We start from the raw sequence: 14439 nt of genomic DNA, 5'->3' as shown, positions 1-14439 counted from the left end.
ATTGTAATTTTTACTCTCATTAAAAAAGCTTGTTAAATTTTCAATTCCATTCATGCAAATTCACCGTCTACTAAATAGGATGTATACCACACACCTATATTTTTCTCGCTTAATGAGCACATTTAATTACCGAAATAAATTGTTTCATGCATTTGGTGCAGTAATTAGGGTCATATTTTGCATTCTCAACACTAATAGATCCTACTTTAATTAAACACATGGATATAATGCAAATTAATGTAAAATCAAGTAAAAACAAAAATGGTGCAACTAGCTTTGAGCCAATAGTTTAAGACTAATAATTAATACTAATAATAACAACCACAATCAGCAAAATCTAACTCTAACTAAAACAAATAAGTAAAATTTCTGAATCGATCTCCTTAAAAGTTTGATTAATTAAGTATTCTTTAAAGACTCCCAAAGCGACAATTGAAAAAATTCTGAACTCCATGAACAATGATGTGTCCGTCATTGTAGATGTCCCAATGTGTGATGTTAACATTGTTGATGGATCCGTAACCAGTAACAAGGACATTGCGATAGGAATGGCATGTGAGCAACTCGGAACCCCTTTGTACGGACCCTGAATTGAAAGCTTCTTTATCGACCTTGGCAATCACAAACTGGTACTCCAACACCTTCCAATTTTCATAATCCGAGAAAGATTCGTCCACCGGAACAAATATGGTGATTGTATTGTTGTTGTATATGATCACACTGTCTGTGGCATAACAAAGGCGACAGCCAGCAGGATACGTACCACCGAATGGAACAACGGTGTGGAGATGGTTTTGGAGAATTAGAGACATGATTTTGAAGCCAGCATCCCACACAGCGTCGATAATCCCATCAACTTCTATAATGGCGTTGATTTCTGATGGCTTGAACATCGAGATGAGCTCTTCTCTTGGTTGCGTTGGAATTCCAAGTGATTGGAATGTGGGCAGAGTTTGAACAAAGACAACAGCAAGAAGAAAGGCTAGGGTGTATTTAGATGCCATGATCAGGATTAATAGAGGAACAAAACCCCTAGTTCAGGGGATTAATGCACTAGGATTATTATTATTATTATATATAAACAGAGTTGGATTTAATTATAAGAGTAGGTGTATAATTTGATACAAAGTCAAAAACTACGAAGGCTGTTGGCTTCAAATCAAAATATTAAATCTCTCGCTTTCTTCTTTTTTGGCTGCCTTCTAAAATTTTACTTAATTTGTTGCTAGTGCATGAGGTTTTTAAACCTTAAGGAATCCCTAATACATAAATATGGGTAATCATAATATTTTGTTAATTAACTCAATGCTAGTAAATAATTTTTCTGTTGAGCTATTACAATTGTGACATAATAAAAGTCAGATTGTAACGTCATTTTTTATTAACAGGCAATATAAAATCAATTGAATATTTTATTGATAAATGAATAGCTCATAAAACATCAAAATTTGAATTATTTTATTTTATGTACATATAATACAAAAACTAATTAAACTAAGACATTTAGAGAAAACTTATTAAAAAATATATATAGTAAACCATCTAACCTAAATCAAAACAACAAGTTGGAGATTTTCCCAACCATATACATTCTCTTTTAGCCCCTGCCTTTCGATCCTAGTCCAGATATATATGAATAATTATTATTATTAACATTATTTCTAGGTTGCTCATGATCTTTAGTTGTTTGAGTATTCAATCTTCGTTAAACCCTTTCATTAATTATATATGTTACCTCTTATGTAGAAAAACAGGAAAAGGTAAATTGAAGAATAAATGACTTGTGTGTGACAAGATGTCTCTGTATTGGTTGTTGGATATATAAGATTTGAATGGGCAGCTAAAAGAATCCATTGGCGTTGCTATGGAGCAAACATTAGCCAGTGCCCAATATTTTCTCTTCTTGACCTTTACCATTATAAGCTTAACCAGACCAAGTCCGACCTTCGAAGCAATGGCTTTGACATCTACAAGGCTGGTCATTAAGGTTGTGCACCGTGATTCCATTCACTCTCCGTATTACAGTAAGAATGACAATGTCACAAACCGCGTAGAACGTGCTATGAAAAGTTCAATCCTGCGATTTACTTACTTTCAGAGAAAGGTTAGAAGAAGTTTGCCAGACCCAGATTTCCAAGCTGACATTCTTCCTAGTGTAGATGGTTCCATGCTTTTTATGAATATATCTATTGGCCAACCACCTGTTCCCCAATTCACAGTGATGGACACTGGAAGCAGCCTTCTGTGGATTCAATGCCTTCCTTGCAAACGATGTTCTAAACAATTTGGTCCAATATTTGATCCTGAAAAATCCTCCACATATGCTTACCTCTCATGCAATTCTCAGTTCTGTCACTATGCTCCTCGCGGCAGGTGCAACTTGCTCAACCAGTGTGAATACAACCAGATATATGTTCACGGTGATCCATCAGTAGGAATCCTTGCCAGAGAGCAACTCATTTTTAAGACATCGGATGAGGGCTCAATAGCCATCCCTGACGTCATATTTGGGTGCAGTCAAGAGAATGGAAACTTCAAAGATCGCCAAATAAGTGGAGTACTTGGACTTGGCTTCAAAAAGTTATCCTTAGCAGCTCAATTGGGTTCTAACTTCTCGTATTGCATTGGCAGTGTTTTTGATCCTAACTATAGTCATAACAAATTGATTCTAGGCAATGGCGCTGTGCTCCAAGGTGACTCAACACCTTTAGAAGTAATCGATGGCCAATATTATGTAACTCTAGAAGGAATAAGTGTGGGAGAGAAAAGGCTTACAATAGATTCAAGTATATTCAAAAGGAAAATGTGGAAGAAAAGTGGAGTGATCATTGACTCTGGTTCAGCTACTACTTGGCTGGTGCAACAAGGGTTTGAAGCACTTCGCAATGAAGTTCAAAGTCTACTAGACATGTGGCTGACACGGTTTTGGTATAATGCATGGGCGTTGTGCTACATGGGAACAATTAATCAAGACCTGGTCGGATTTCCAGCTGTAACGTTTCACTTTGCTAGAGGTGCTGATTTAGTGCTAGATACAGAAAGCTTGTTTGTTCAAATACAGCCTTATGCATTTTGCATGGCTGTGCTTCCAAGCTACGCTGGTGGTGACAATATAACAACTTTGTCCTTGATTGGACTGTTGGCCCAACAAAACTACAACATCGCCTATGATATTTATGGAAAGGCATTGTCTTTCCAAAGGATTGATTGTGAGCTCCTCGATGATTAGTGGTTCCTAATGGAGCCAGATCATGTAAAAAATAAAAGCGTGGTCATGTTCCAATCATTACGCCTGCTACATGGTCACTTAACCACTACGACATGTTCCGTCAAACTTATACCATTTGTGTTCTAAAATTTGAAAGCAACCTCCGAAATTTTTGAGTGAACTACTTTCCAAGAGCTCTGTTTTTTCATTTCACTCATCTATTCCTTGTCTTGACAAACTTTGGCCTTGAAGCCTTTTTCTCCATCTTTTCCCTTTTCTTGCGAGTCTTTTCATCCTCCACCTCTCCCTAATTCACACACAATCATAAAAGAAACTATGTTCAGTATATGATTTTTACTACTGCCTTAAAAGGTGAATATGAAGATGTGGAAATACCTCTGAGCCTTGCGATAAAAATCCTCTAATGAACCCAAATGATTTGTATGCTCCAAATGCTGGTATCTGACAAGCAACAAGAAACTCCATAATATTTGGCATTACATTATTTGTTCCACCTAAGTAAGTTACAAAAAATTCCACCACAGAATCAGAATTTATTTCAGCAAATGAATATTAGCATCAAACTTTCCATTAGCAAATGCTTGTTCTTAAAGACTCATATCATCTTAAAATTCTAATATACAATTCCTTTTGGTTGGAACATCCTAGACAAACCTGGCAAATGACTAAAAGATATGCACTCTATCAATAGCACATTGAATCAATTACTTTTCACCGAAAAAGGAAACACCTAAATAGTTAATCTTAGAAATGCAAAAAAATATTATAGGAGAAACTATCAATAGAAAAATATTTTCTCATGAGAAGCTCATGTGAAACATGATCCATCCACACCAATAAGCCAAAGCCTTCTTGTCTAAAGAGTAGCATGCAATAGATCTCCACGAATGTGGTATGGTCACACGTGTATGTCTTTCATAATGAGAGTCAATGCAATTTAACAATTAGATTAGCTACCCTTTGATACACAAGTCTGACAGAAGGGACATGACTAGATTATGAGCTTAAATTTGTTCACCTTAGAGGTCCCTAAATAACACTAACAATCCACTAATCTATTTTACGGCTTTTCAGGCTCTACAACTACTAAAATGATTTCAGAACTTAGACTTTCAGCTGTACTCTGCACCGAAACACTTCATGATAGATGGCAGGCTACACATGTCTAACTGAAAAATAGGTTTCTCAATGGAACATCCATTTAAGCCATATGATCAGCTAAAAGGCCAAAGATATCAGGGCAGTACTATGCCAGCCAACTTACCACTAAAGGAGCAGCCCTAAAAAATTCCTTTTTTGGCTAGTTAACCATCCAAAGACAATCGGACAATATTAAGCAGCAGAAATGAACCTACTAAACCAAAATTATGCTCTCCTAGTCAAATGAACCAAGCCAATTTCTTCCAAAATTTTCATTTTTTCATATTTTTTCCCCAAGATATTTTGGGAAATTTCACTTGTTCTTCACATTCTGTTCTCAAGAAAACGTAAAAGCACATAAGCATTACATGAACTCCCTCCCCCAACTACAAAATGCTCTTCCATTCCAAAAGTAAATCAAAAGATGGCAGTATCAGATCAGTGCTTTCCATACAAAACTAAGTAAATAGAACTTACCACCAGATATGTATACCAAAACTTTTCAGAGATAATGGACATCAGTTGCACAAAACTTGTAATGTAGATTACATCATGTAAATAGCTGCAAGAAATGAGCAACAGTAAGTCAGAGTAATTTACTGCATGCAGAAAAAAAAAATTACAGATTGTAACACAATAGATTGAATCAATTCATAATGTTAACAGAACTTAAATATGAACAAAAATATTTGAACTGTCCAGTTCCAGTTAATACATAAATGAAATTGTTGCCAGATAAGAAAATTAAGAATTCCTGATTTCACAGTTTAAAACATACACAGTATGATTCTCTACGAGCGGCTTCTCCTCCTCCCATCCCCTCCCTCCCCTCTCATCTTATTCCTAAGTTCTTGAATCAAGAAGGACAAATTCTCTTTTTCTGAACACTTATATCCCCAACACAATCATCATGACTAACATTGGTATATAACTGTACTTCATTCATAAGAAACAATAAAATATCTCATTCTTTCCCACAACAAGCATACATTCTCATTTTATCATGTCTGGCAGATTATATCTTAGCTGATGATAGCTGCCTAAATACAAGAAAAGTATCCACATTTAAAGTATTAAAATCCTAACACCTTCAATAAACAAGTAAAATAAAACAGCAGTTAGGGAGACTTGTAAAAGAATAAGGCAACCTAAATTTATGATCTAAGAACTACATTTCTTGCATTCTACCTGCCATGCAACTCCTCCAATGCAGCACCAGTAGAAATTAAGATAGAAAACAAAAAGAAAAGAAGAAGAAAAAAATGATTGGGAGATCTCAAATCTCAACTCCGTATTCAAACTCTTGGAGAAAAAGAATAAAACACTAACATATCACCAATCGCGTAATTATTGAGCTCTCAAAACCTAATAAAAGCCCATACAAATAAAGCTGAAGTGAACTCATAATGATTCACTGCCTAAGGTAGCTAAGCCTAAAATCCTTACACAGTGGTCATCCATTAAACACATTGCCTCACTTACAAAGAATTAGAATGTAATCAGAATGGTCCTACTAACTAAGCTCCTCATATACATATATATATAAAACATTGAAAAATAAAGACATACCCACAAATTCCGCCAGTACTCATATCAAATCCACCATCAAGAAGCTCTCCATCATTAGCATAAGTAGGTTTTGCCATCTGGGCAAGCTGTTGATAGGGGATAAAGTAAGCGGCAGAAGTCAAAACTAGACCAACCCAATGTTTCCATGTGAATGAGGAATGGAAGATCAGCATCCTAACCAAGACAAATATAACCTAGATAAACAGCAAATCAGAACATCAAACCAATAAAATAAGATAGTTAACAAGTAAAGAATGCAACTATCAAGACAAGAAAATAAAATTATATTTACAACCCAACAACCACCCCTCCCCCTCTTTCTTCAACATCAACTAAAAAGTAACAACAGCAAAAACTTCAATATGGTTGTATGTCAAACAAAAGCTAACTATGACAAGGTTACACATGCTACTAAATGAAAATGCAAAGTGTTCAACTAAAAAAGGCTATACATAGCATATTTTTGTTACTATGAAATTAATAAAGAAGAAAAAATTCTGATGTTAGAAACTACCGAGATAAACACTAAGACTAGTTTCCAACTTCCAATTGGTTATGACTTACAAAATCACCGTTGTTTAGTAACCAAGCTTGCATGTCATTGGCTTAAGCCTGTGGAGTGTGGCTCACAGTCAGTAGCGAATTACCTAATTACGCAACCAGCCACAAATTTCAAAGTTATTAAATTTCACTTATATGAGAATAATGTATGCATACACAATAATCACACATATGGAGAGACGTGCAGCCAGACTAAAACAATGAACTAAGGGTGCAGTTCGAATGTGTACAATAATCCCAAAATCCAATTCAATTCCAAATGAATCCATGCCATCTATAACTATTAAGTTTTGCCTTTCCTAATTGTACATCAAAATGTTATCACTTGAGCATAAACGTTCTTATCGATGAATTCAATCATAAACCTAATTCAATCAGAATCTAACACTTTTAATTAATTTCAAAACTAACGAGTGATTAAGTTAATGAAGTAGGATTTCAAAAATTAAGGGAAAATGATAAATAATAATAATAATAATAATAATAATAATAATAATAATAAGATGATGAGAACGTACATTGCAGGCAATGATGATGCGACGGAGATTCGCCATGTGCCGAGTATTCTCCTCCTTTCGCTTCTTGGCACCTTGATTTGCCATTTCTCTCTCTTTTTCCGGGGAGTGGTCAACGAGTGTGACTCGGTGAAACCCTAAGGTAGTACCAGCGTGCTGAAGAACCGAAGGGGAGAGGGGAGGAGAGGAAAGTGAAAAAGGCCTACAACGGTACACGAAACAACAGGGTTGTCTAGGCCCAACCCAAAATAGATTATTGAAGATACAATTCCAAATTTCTATTATTTACTATACAGTATTCAGTTTTGACGGCTGGGGAAACTAGTGATTAATTGTTTGTTAATACTACAACTGCTGACTGCTAGTTGTAATTAATTAAGATCCATAATCAAAGAAAAAAGGGGAGATCCAAGTTACTGGGAGACTTGGGCCTGAGGAAGGGGGTCCTCTTTTGTTTGGGTTTTGTTTTTTAATAAGGTAACAACTATTGAGAGAGGGATTCCGGACACATACATTTTATTATTGAATTATGTATTAAAGTGTATTAGTCTCTCGGATTTGGGACATTTTCAAGAAGAATATAAGATGGGTAATCGGGGATGGTTGTCGGGCAAGATTTTAGTACGACACTTGGATTGGGGAATGGCCTTTGTGTAATGCGGGAAAATTGATAGGTTTTAATATAGCCGATTATAGCTCCATTAAGGATTATTTGTTGTCCAAGGATTGGGATAAGCCTCAACTTATTAACATATTGTCTGCCAAGGAATTACAATTATTATCCAATTCTGTTCTTTCTATGTCGACGATTACGTTAGATAAGCCGTTTTGGCCTTTTGCCTCATCAAGGAATTTTTTTTGTAGCTTCAGCATATGAGATGTTATGGAAAGAAAATCTAGGCAATGAAAGAAGTAATTGTGAGGCTTGGAAATTAGCTTGGCAGTGGCGTGGCCCCCAGTTGATCAGGACCTTCCTCTTACTATGTTTGCAGAAATGTTTACTGACTAACAAGGAGAAGGTTCATAGGCACTTGTCAAATGATGATATTTCTCCACTATGTCGTGATGTGGAGGAGACAATTTTACATATATTGCGTGAATGTCTTACAGCAATGTCAATTTGGAATTGTTTTTAATCTCAAGGTGAGATTACGCAACTTAATATTCCTTCTTGCTTCGATTGGATTGTTTTTAATCTGAGCAGTAACAAGCTGCAAGTTAATAATCTTCCATGGCTTGTTATATTTAGAGATGTCCGTTGGCTTTTGTGGAAGTGGAGGAATGATTTTGTTTGAAGGTAAAGTATTATCTTTGGGGGGTCGTATAAATTTGATATTCAGCTTTGCTCGAGCTATACAAAATGCCTTAGAATACATTTGGGAGAGACAGCTTCATCCATGACCAGGCGTGAGGAAATTCTTATAGGTTGGTCTCATTCATCGAATGATTGAATTGTATTGAATTTTGATGGTGCATATCAAAATCTACTGGACAAGCAACTACTGGTGGTGTACTACATGACTCAATTGGCCAATGTTGTGGTGGCTTTGCTGCTAGATTGGGTGTTTGCATTGCATACCGAGCAGAACTCTAGGGTGTATACAAAGGTTTGAATCTTGCATGGCATTTGGGTTTTCACAGGATTATTTTACAAGTGGATTGTCAACTTGCAGCTCTACTCCTCATCCTTGTCATAAACTCAGATTTAATAAACGCAATTCATAGCTTGATGGGGGGCAGTGGGAGATTATTACACCACATATTTATCAAGAGGGTAATCGATTAGTCAACCTTTGGCTAATTTAGACTTTAGTTCAATTGAGGTATTTTTTATTTTTCATTCTCCACCTGTAGGTGTTAGGGAACTTATGATGTATGATAATTTGAGAATATGTTTTCCTTATTTGATTAGAATATAAAGTTGTTTTCTCAAAAAAAGTGTATTAGTTAATTAATTAATCACACTTAACTTAATATGAATTTATTTAATTTAATTGATGGTTATTAAATTATTTTTATTCTTTAAAAAAAGTTATTAAATTATGTTTATGTTAAGACAATATTTGATTTTGATTTTTGAATATGATAATTTTTCATGCATCCCTTAAAATCTTAACAAATGAGATCTTAAAACATTTTTCAACAAAATATTTATTTAATTTAGACTCTCTTAATTATTATTTTTATCATTCACTTTTGCTATGAGTTATTTATTTTTAAAAAAATTATAAAAAAAGAAGAAATGATACAAATAAAATTATTGTTATTAAAAAAGAATATTAACATATTTTATATTTTAATCTTTTTTAACCTTTTACATTTGAAAGCAGGAAATAAAAGTTAGCTTAAGGGATCCGACATTATCTAGAATATAATATTGAAATGAAAAGATTTAATTAATACAAGTAGCATTAGATGGAACGTTAGTTGGTTCTGTGCGTCACATGAGAGATGGTGGCCCTGGGAACACTTAGCACCAATACTATTGTCGTATTTATGGCATCTCTAATTAATTAAATGTCTCCACCGTCCTACTATCTTCGATTTTGATTTTTCCAGGTTATTTTATTAGTAGTAATAAAATAATATAAATTCAACAATTAATGGTTTTGTTTAAATGATGAGATTCAAATTCAAAATCTCATTTCACCTTCATTACGTGAATTAAGTCCAAATGTACATGGAAAACTTTAAATTCACATTTATGCAATTTATGGATTTCTTTTTTGCTAAAATATATTAAACAAAATTGAATTATGAATTGAGTGTATATTAAAAAATTTATGAAAACCATAACTCATATTATTTTGTCTATAATTTATTTTATATATAAGTACTGATGTTGAAAATTTTTTTGATTAAAAAATGGATATATTTAATTAATTATTTTTTAGATTGATATTTTAATTATTTTTATAATAAATGTTATTAAAATTTATCCAATTTTATAAATATAAATTTTAATTATATTGAATGACTATGGTTAACAAATGTCTTACTTAATTTAATAGTAATGAATGATTTTTATCTTTCAAATTTTATAGTTTAAAAATTTATATTATTTACAAATAAATGAAAAAAATATTCATATACAACACACATGATAATAAATATTATTAATAAAAAGAGTACAGATCTTAAAACACGTCTTTTTCTAAATTTTATAGCAAAATTTTTTATTTGATGAAAATAAATATTGTTTTTTAATTATATTTTTAAATTGTTTATTATATATTTAATAAAATTTAATTTATGAATATAAATTTTAATTCTACCAAAAGGAGTATTTTTCATTAACTGAATTTATTTTATGATTAAAAAAAGTTAAAAATTACATTAAATTGCTTTTTCTCAAGAGTTTTAATTTTACACTAGAAGATACCCACACTATGCAGCAGGAATTATAATGGGTAGAGATTTTCTTATGGTAATATCATAATTTTCTTAAACAACTGAGCAATATGTATTTTATAAAAAAATTTTAATGTTTAATGTTAAAAATTGTGAATAATATTACATATCATAGCAACAAATTATATCATATATGCATATTCAGTTTCCTAATGTTAATTAACCTTTTACATATGTACAAAGATAACTTTTCTCATAATATACAAAAAGTTGTTCTATGTCCAATGATAAACACCATATTGTCCAAAAAAAATAGAATGGACTTTGATTTATACAAAGCATTCAAAATAAGCTGGGTCAACATTTTGAACAACTTTGCATAGACTAGATGGTAAGTAGAAGATATATTTTTTAAAATTTTCACAACAATATCTTTTCCATTAAAAATAATTCAAAAAATAGTTCATTCAAAAAATTTCTAACTATTTTCTTTTTTTAATTTCCTTTTTTCTTATATTACTTGTCTATTTTTTTCATTTTCGACTTGTTATTTTTTGAATTAAAAAATTAACAAAAAAATTAACTATTCTTTTTCTTCACAAACCATAAATAAATTCACCTTATTTATTCTTGTAATCCCAATCTTTGAAGTTTGTTAACATGAAACCAAATCGTAGACGAAGCGACAGAATGCAACTTTGTGTTAATGAATATTTCAGCTAACATGTATTTTACTGGTTTCAATTATTTATACAGTAGGTCACTCTATGTTCAATACATATTATTATTTAAAATTAATAAAAAAATGTAACTATATATTTAATATATAATTATTATTTAAAATAAATAGAAAACAAATATTAACACACCTTGCCCGTGATATTGACTATTAATATATATAGAGAAAATTGTGAGAAATGACCTTCATAGAAAGGTGACTTAAAAAATGACCGTCTCTATAATTTTAACTGTTTTTAGCTAGTTTTTTGTATGACTTGACAATAATACCCTTTAAACAATTTCAGACAAACTAAAATAGTTTTAATTTCCTCTGTCCCGCCATTTAGAAAAAAATTTCAAAATTAAATCTCGATTTCTCTCTCTGTTCAAATATGTCTATTTCATCATCCAATTCACAGATATGACATCAAGTTCTTTCTTATTTTGTTTTAATTTTTTGGATGGTGGATCTTAGGGTTCTTAAGGACGATGAACAGCGATTTTGCTCTTTGCATGCGGCGATTTTGCTCAAGGAGAAAAAACAGCTAAGGCATGTTTGATGGGTTTTATGGTGGTTCACGGTTTTGTTATGTCTGGGATTGAGATGATTGTTAAGCATGTTTACTAGGGATTTTGAGTTGATATTGTTCAGAAAATATTTTGTAAAATGGGTATATTTTGTTTTTGTATAAGGGGAGTGAGCAAGACCTCCCGATAGAGATATATTTTCTCTTGCTTTGGAAGGTTATGGAGTTTTGTAACCTATCTTTTATGAAATGCACAATTTCATGACTTAACAAAAAAAAAATGTGTTTTAGGTTTTTGAGTTTGTTGGTTTATTCATAGAACCCCAAAAGTGAGTTTATTAGTTTTTAGATATTACGTGACTTAATCACCGTGTGACTAGTTTTTAGTCATTATATGACTAGTTTTTATACATTGCATGACTGATTTTTAAGCAATGCCTAAGTCACACAATACCTTACGAACTAGTCACGTAATGCCTTACAAACTAGTCATGCAATGCCTTACAAATAAGTCACGCAATGCCTATCAACTAGTCATGCAATACCTTATCAGAAACTAATCACGTAATGCCTTATCAGAAACTAGTCACGCAATGTCTTATTAGAAACTAGTCACGCAATACCCAAAGTCAGTCACGCAATGCTTATTAACTAGTCATGCAATGCCTTATCAGAAACTAGTGCGTAATGCCTTATCAAAAATTAGTCACGTAATATCCAAAGTCAATCACGCAATGCTTAAAAACTAATCACATAATTCTCAAAAATCATCAAAACTACTGAATTCTATTTAATAAGATCAACAACTTCAAACGATACATTATATTCCTTTTAACAACATAATTAACAAATATGAATGCTTAAAATGTTCGAAAGTTTTTCTTTATATATCAAAAATTACTCTAAAATGTTTAAAAATGCTCAAAACGCTCATAGATTTTCTTCGTGTATCAAAAACTACTCCAAAATGCTCAAAATGCTTAAATGTTGTTCTTTCTGGTAAGAAATACTCAAGAGATGAATAGTTTGATGAGTAAAGCTAAAAAAATATGAGTTAGTTTGAGGCGTAAATCTAAACATACTTGACCCATTAATAGATTTTGGGTTGAGGCGCGGAGCCTAGCGAATGGGTCGATTTCATTAAAGATAATTTTGTTTAATTTTTTTTTCTCTTAATTAAAAACAGATAAAATTATAAAGAGAATTATTCTTAAAAATACCTTATACTTCAAGCTTATTTATAAAAAATACTCATATATATATATTATATAAGTAAAAAAAAATCTCAAAAGAACTTCTTCCTTTAATCATGTAGAAGTCATAAAAATATATTAAAAAAATAAAAAGGGATCTATGTACAATGCACGAGTCATAGTCGAGTATATATTAAAAAGAATACAATAAGCAACTGATTTTCGTGCCCGGGAAAGGACAGCATGAGAAAACTTTTGTCTCTAATATCTAAATTGTGAGCAGATAAGGAATCCCCAGGAATACCTAGTTTTTAACCTTTTTTTTTTCAACGATTATGAGCTTTCCCTTTTTTCTTGCCTTTTTTATATTGAAAATGACTAAATAATTATTATGAATGACACCTGTCAATTGTGCATCACAAATAATGACAAAATATTTGAATTATAAAAGAACCAAAAACTTAGCCATACCTTTGTTAAAGGAATGAATTCGCTTTCACTTCTACTTTTGAAAAAGCAAAAATAATCTCAAATCACCAGGCCACCAACAATAATGCTCAGATGGAATATAACAAGAACTTCAATTAATACTTGTCCATAGAAAAAAAATTATCTAAATTAAAATAAGATTTGAAAGGTAATTATAGTGTACCCTCAATACATTTTTAATAAAAAATAAGTAAATATTTTAAAAAATTATACATGTTTAAATTTAAATAATATTTGCTGTCACGCATTCTACGTAATGATTAAAAAATTACACACATTTAAATATTGTATTTTGATGCTAAAAGATTATAATTATTTTTTATATATACAATAAAATCATGCATTTTATTGCGTCAGAAGTTACATTTTTTGGTTGTTGTTTTAAAATATTACTATTTGTGTTTTGTGTTGAACTGTATACTTTAATTTTGTTTGTTTGTTTCTGAAAACAAGAAAGTACCCTTAAATTGAATATTGTTGGGAAAGGCCCAAGTGGGCACCGATGTTGGCAAATGTTGTAGATGCACGTGTGCGTGAGGGGTGGGCTTTTCAACCACTTTTTCATCTAACCACGCAAGAATCAAAAGGATAATTAAGATGGAAACACGCAATTAGGGCTGGCGCTTGCTTGCAATCCTTCCTATACAACTTAGTACTGTGTATTGAAGTCTACCCGTGCTGAATCGACACCCTATTTTCGGATTGGCTGATGTAGTTTGTTACAAGAATAAATGGAAAATTATTATAAGTTGAGAGAGCTTACCTTACCCTTTGCGCTGCCCTTTCTATCAGGGGATGATAATGAGTATCATATTACAGGATATTTGTAAATATTTCATTTGGTTATGTGAAATTAAAATATTTTATAATTAAGTTTGGATAGTAATTTTACTGTTGTATTGAATTTGGACATTACACTTTAAGTATTCGATATTCAAATTCGATTATTTTTTTTAAATTTTATGTAATAAAATATAAATTCATATTATAAATTAAATTCATTCATAAAATTATAATTATTAATTAATTTGTAATATTTTTTAATATATTATTTTATATATTATATTAATTTATAAAAAATATAATTATTATATATTTTTTTAATATATCTCTTTAAATATAAATATATTTACTTGCTATTTTGT

The 14439-nt window shown here is 31.6% G+C and overlaps 3 protein-coding genes across 4 annotated transcripts; 1 reads left to right on the top strand and 2 right to left on the bottom strand.

Annotated features, from left to right (window-relative positions):
* LOC18589056 (putative fasciclin-like arabinogalactan protein 20) lies at window positions 411–1004 on the bottom strand. The gene has a single exon (XM_007013866.2). The coding sequence runs from the start codon at window positions 1002–1004 to the stop codon at window positions 411–413; it is 594 nt and encodes a 197-aa protein (XP_007013928.2).
* LOC18589057 (aspartic proteinase CDR1) lies at window positions 1806–3248 on the top strand. Its single transcript, XM_018127816.1, has one exon. It carries the CDS (start codon window positions 1865–1867, stop codon window positions 3227–3229), a length of 1365 nt encoding a protein of 454 aa, XP_017983305.1. The 5' UTR covers window positions 1806–1864; the 3' UTR covers window positions 3230–3248.
* Window positions 3106–7260, bottom strand: LOC18589058 (transmembrane protein 208 homolog). Of its 2 annotated transcripts, XM_007013869.2 has the most exons (6): window positions 7018–7243; window positions 6503–6585; window positions 5939–6132; window positions 4847–4931; window positions 3605–3670; window positions 3106–3515 (listed from the first exon to the last, which is right to left on the bottom strand). In XM_007013869.2, exons 2-6 carry the CDS (start codon window positions 6533–6535, stop codon window positions 3423–3425), a joined length of 471 nt encoding a protein of 156 aa, XP_007013931.1. In that variant the 5' UTR covers window positions 6536–6585; window positions 7018–7243; the 3' UTR covers window positions 3106–3422. The 2 variants fall into 2 exon arrangements, with proteins under 2 accessions (XP_007013931.1, XP_007013930.1); XM_007013868.2 differs by lacking the exon at window positions 6503–6585 and having other exon boundaries at window positions 3155–3515; window positions 7018–7260.

This window comes from Theobroma cacao, chromosome 9 (genome assembly GCF_000208745.1).
Source record: "Theobroma cacao cultivar B97-61/B2 chromosome 9, Criollo_cocoa_genome_V2, whole genome shotgun sequence".
Taxonomy (NCBI): domain Eukaryota; kingdom Viridiplantae; phylum Streptophyta; class Magnoliopsida; order Malvales; family Malvaceae; genus Theobroma; species Theobroma cacao.
Note: the sequence above shows the minus strand (reverse complement) of the source record. Positions and strands in the feature narration are given on the sequence as shown.

What these genes read in the sequence shown, in the direction of transcription:
- LOC18589057 (XM_018127816.1), top strand. Translation starts at nt 1,865, where the DNA reads ATGGAGCAAACATTAGCCAGTGCCCAATATTTTCTCTTCTTGACCTTT.
- LOC18589058 (XM_007013868.2), bottom strand. Translation starts at nt 7,101, where the DNA reads ATGGCAAATCAAGGTGCCAAGAAGCGAAAGGAGGAGAATACTCGGCAC. An exon ending in AGTACTGGCGGAATTTGTGG is followed by an intron (nt 4,932 to 5,938) that starts GTATGTCTTTAT and finishes CATTTCTTGCAG; the next exon opens with CTATTTACATGATGTAATCT. An exon ending in TTTTATCGCAAGGCTCAGAG is followed by an intron (nt 3,516 to 3,604) that starts GTATTTCCACAT and finishes TGTGTGAATTAG; the next exon opens with GGAGAGGTGGAGGATGAAAA.
- LOC18589056 (XM_007013866.2), bottom strand. Translation starts at nt 1,004, where the DNA reads ATGGCATCTAAATACACCCTAGCCTTTCTTCTTGCTGTTGTCTTTGTT.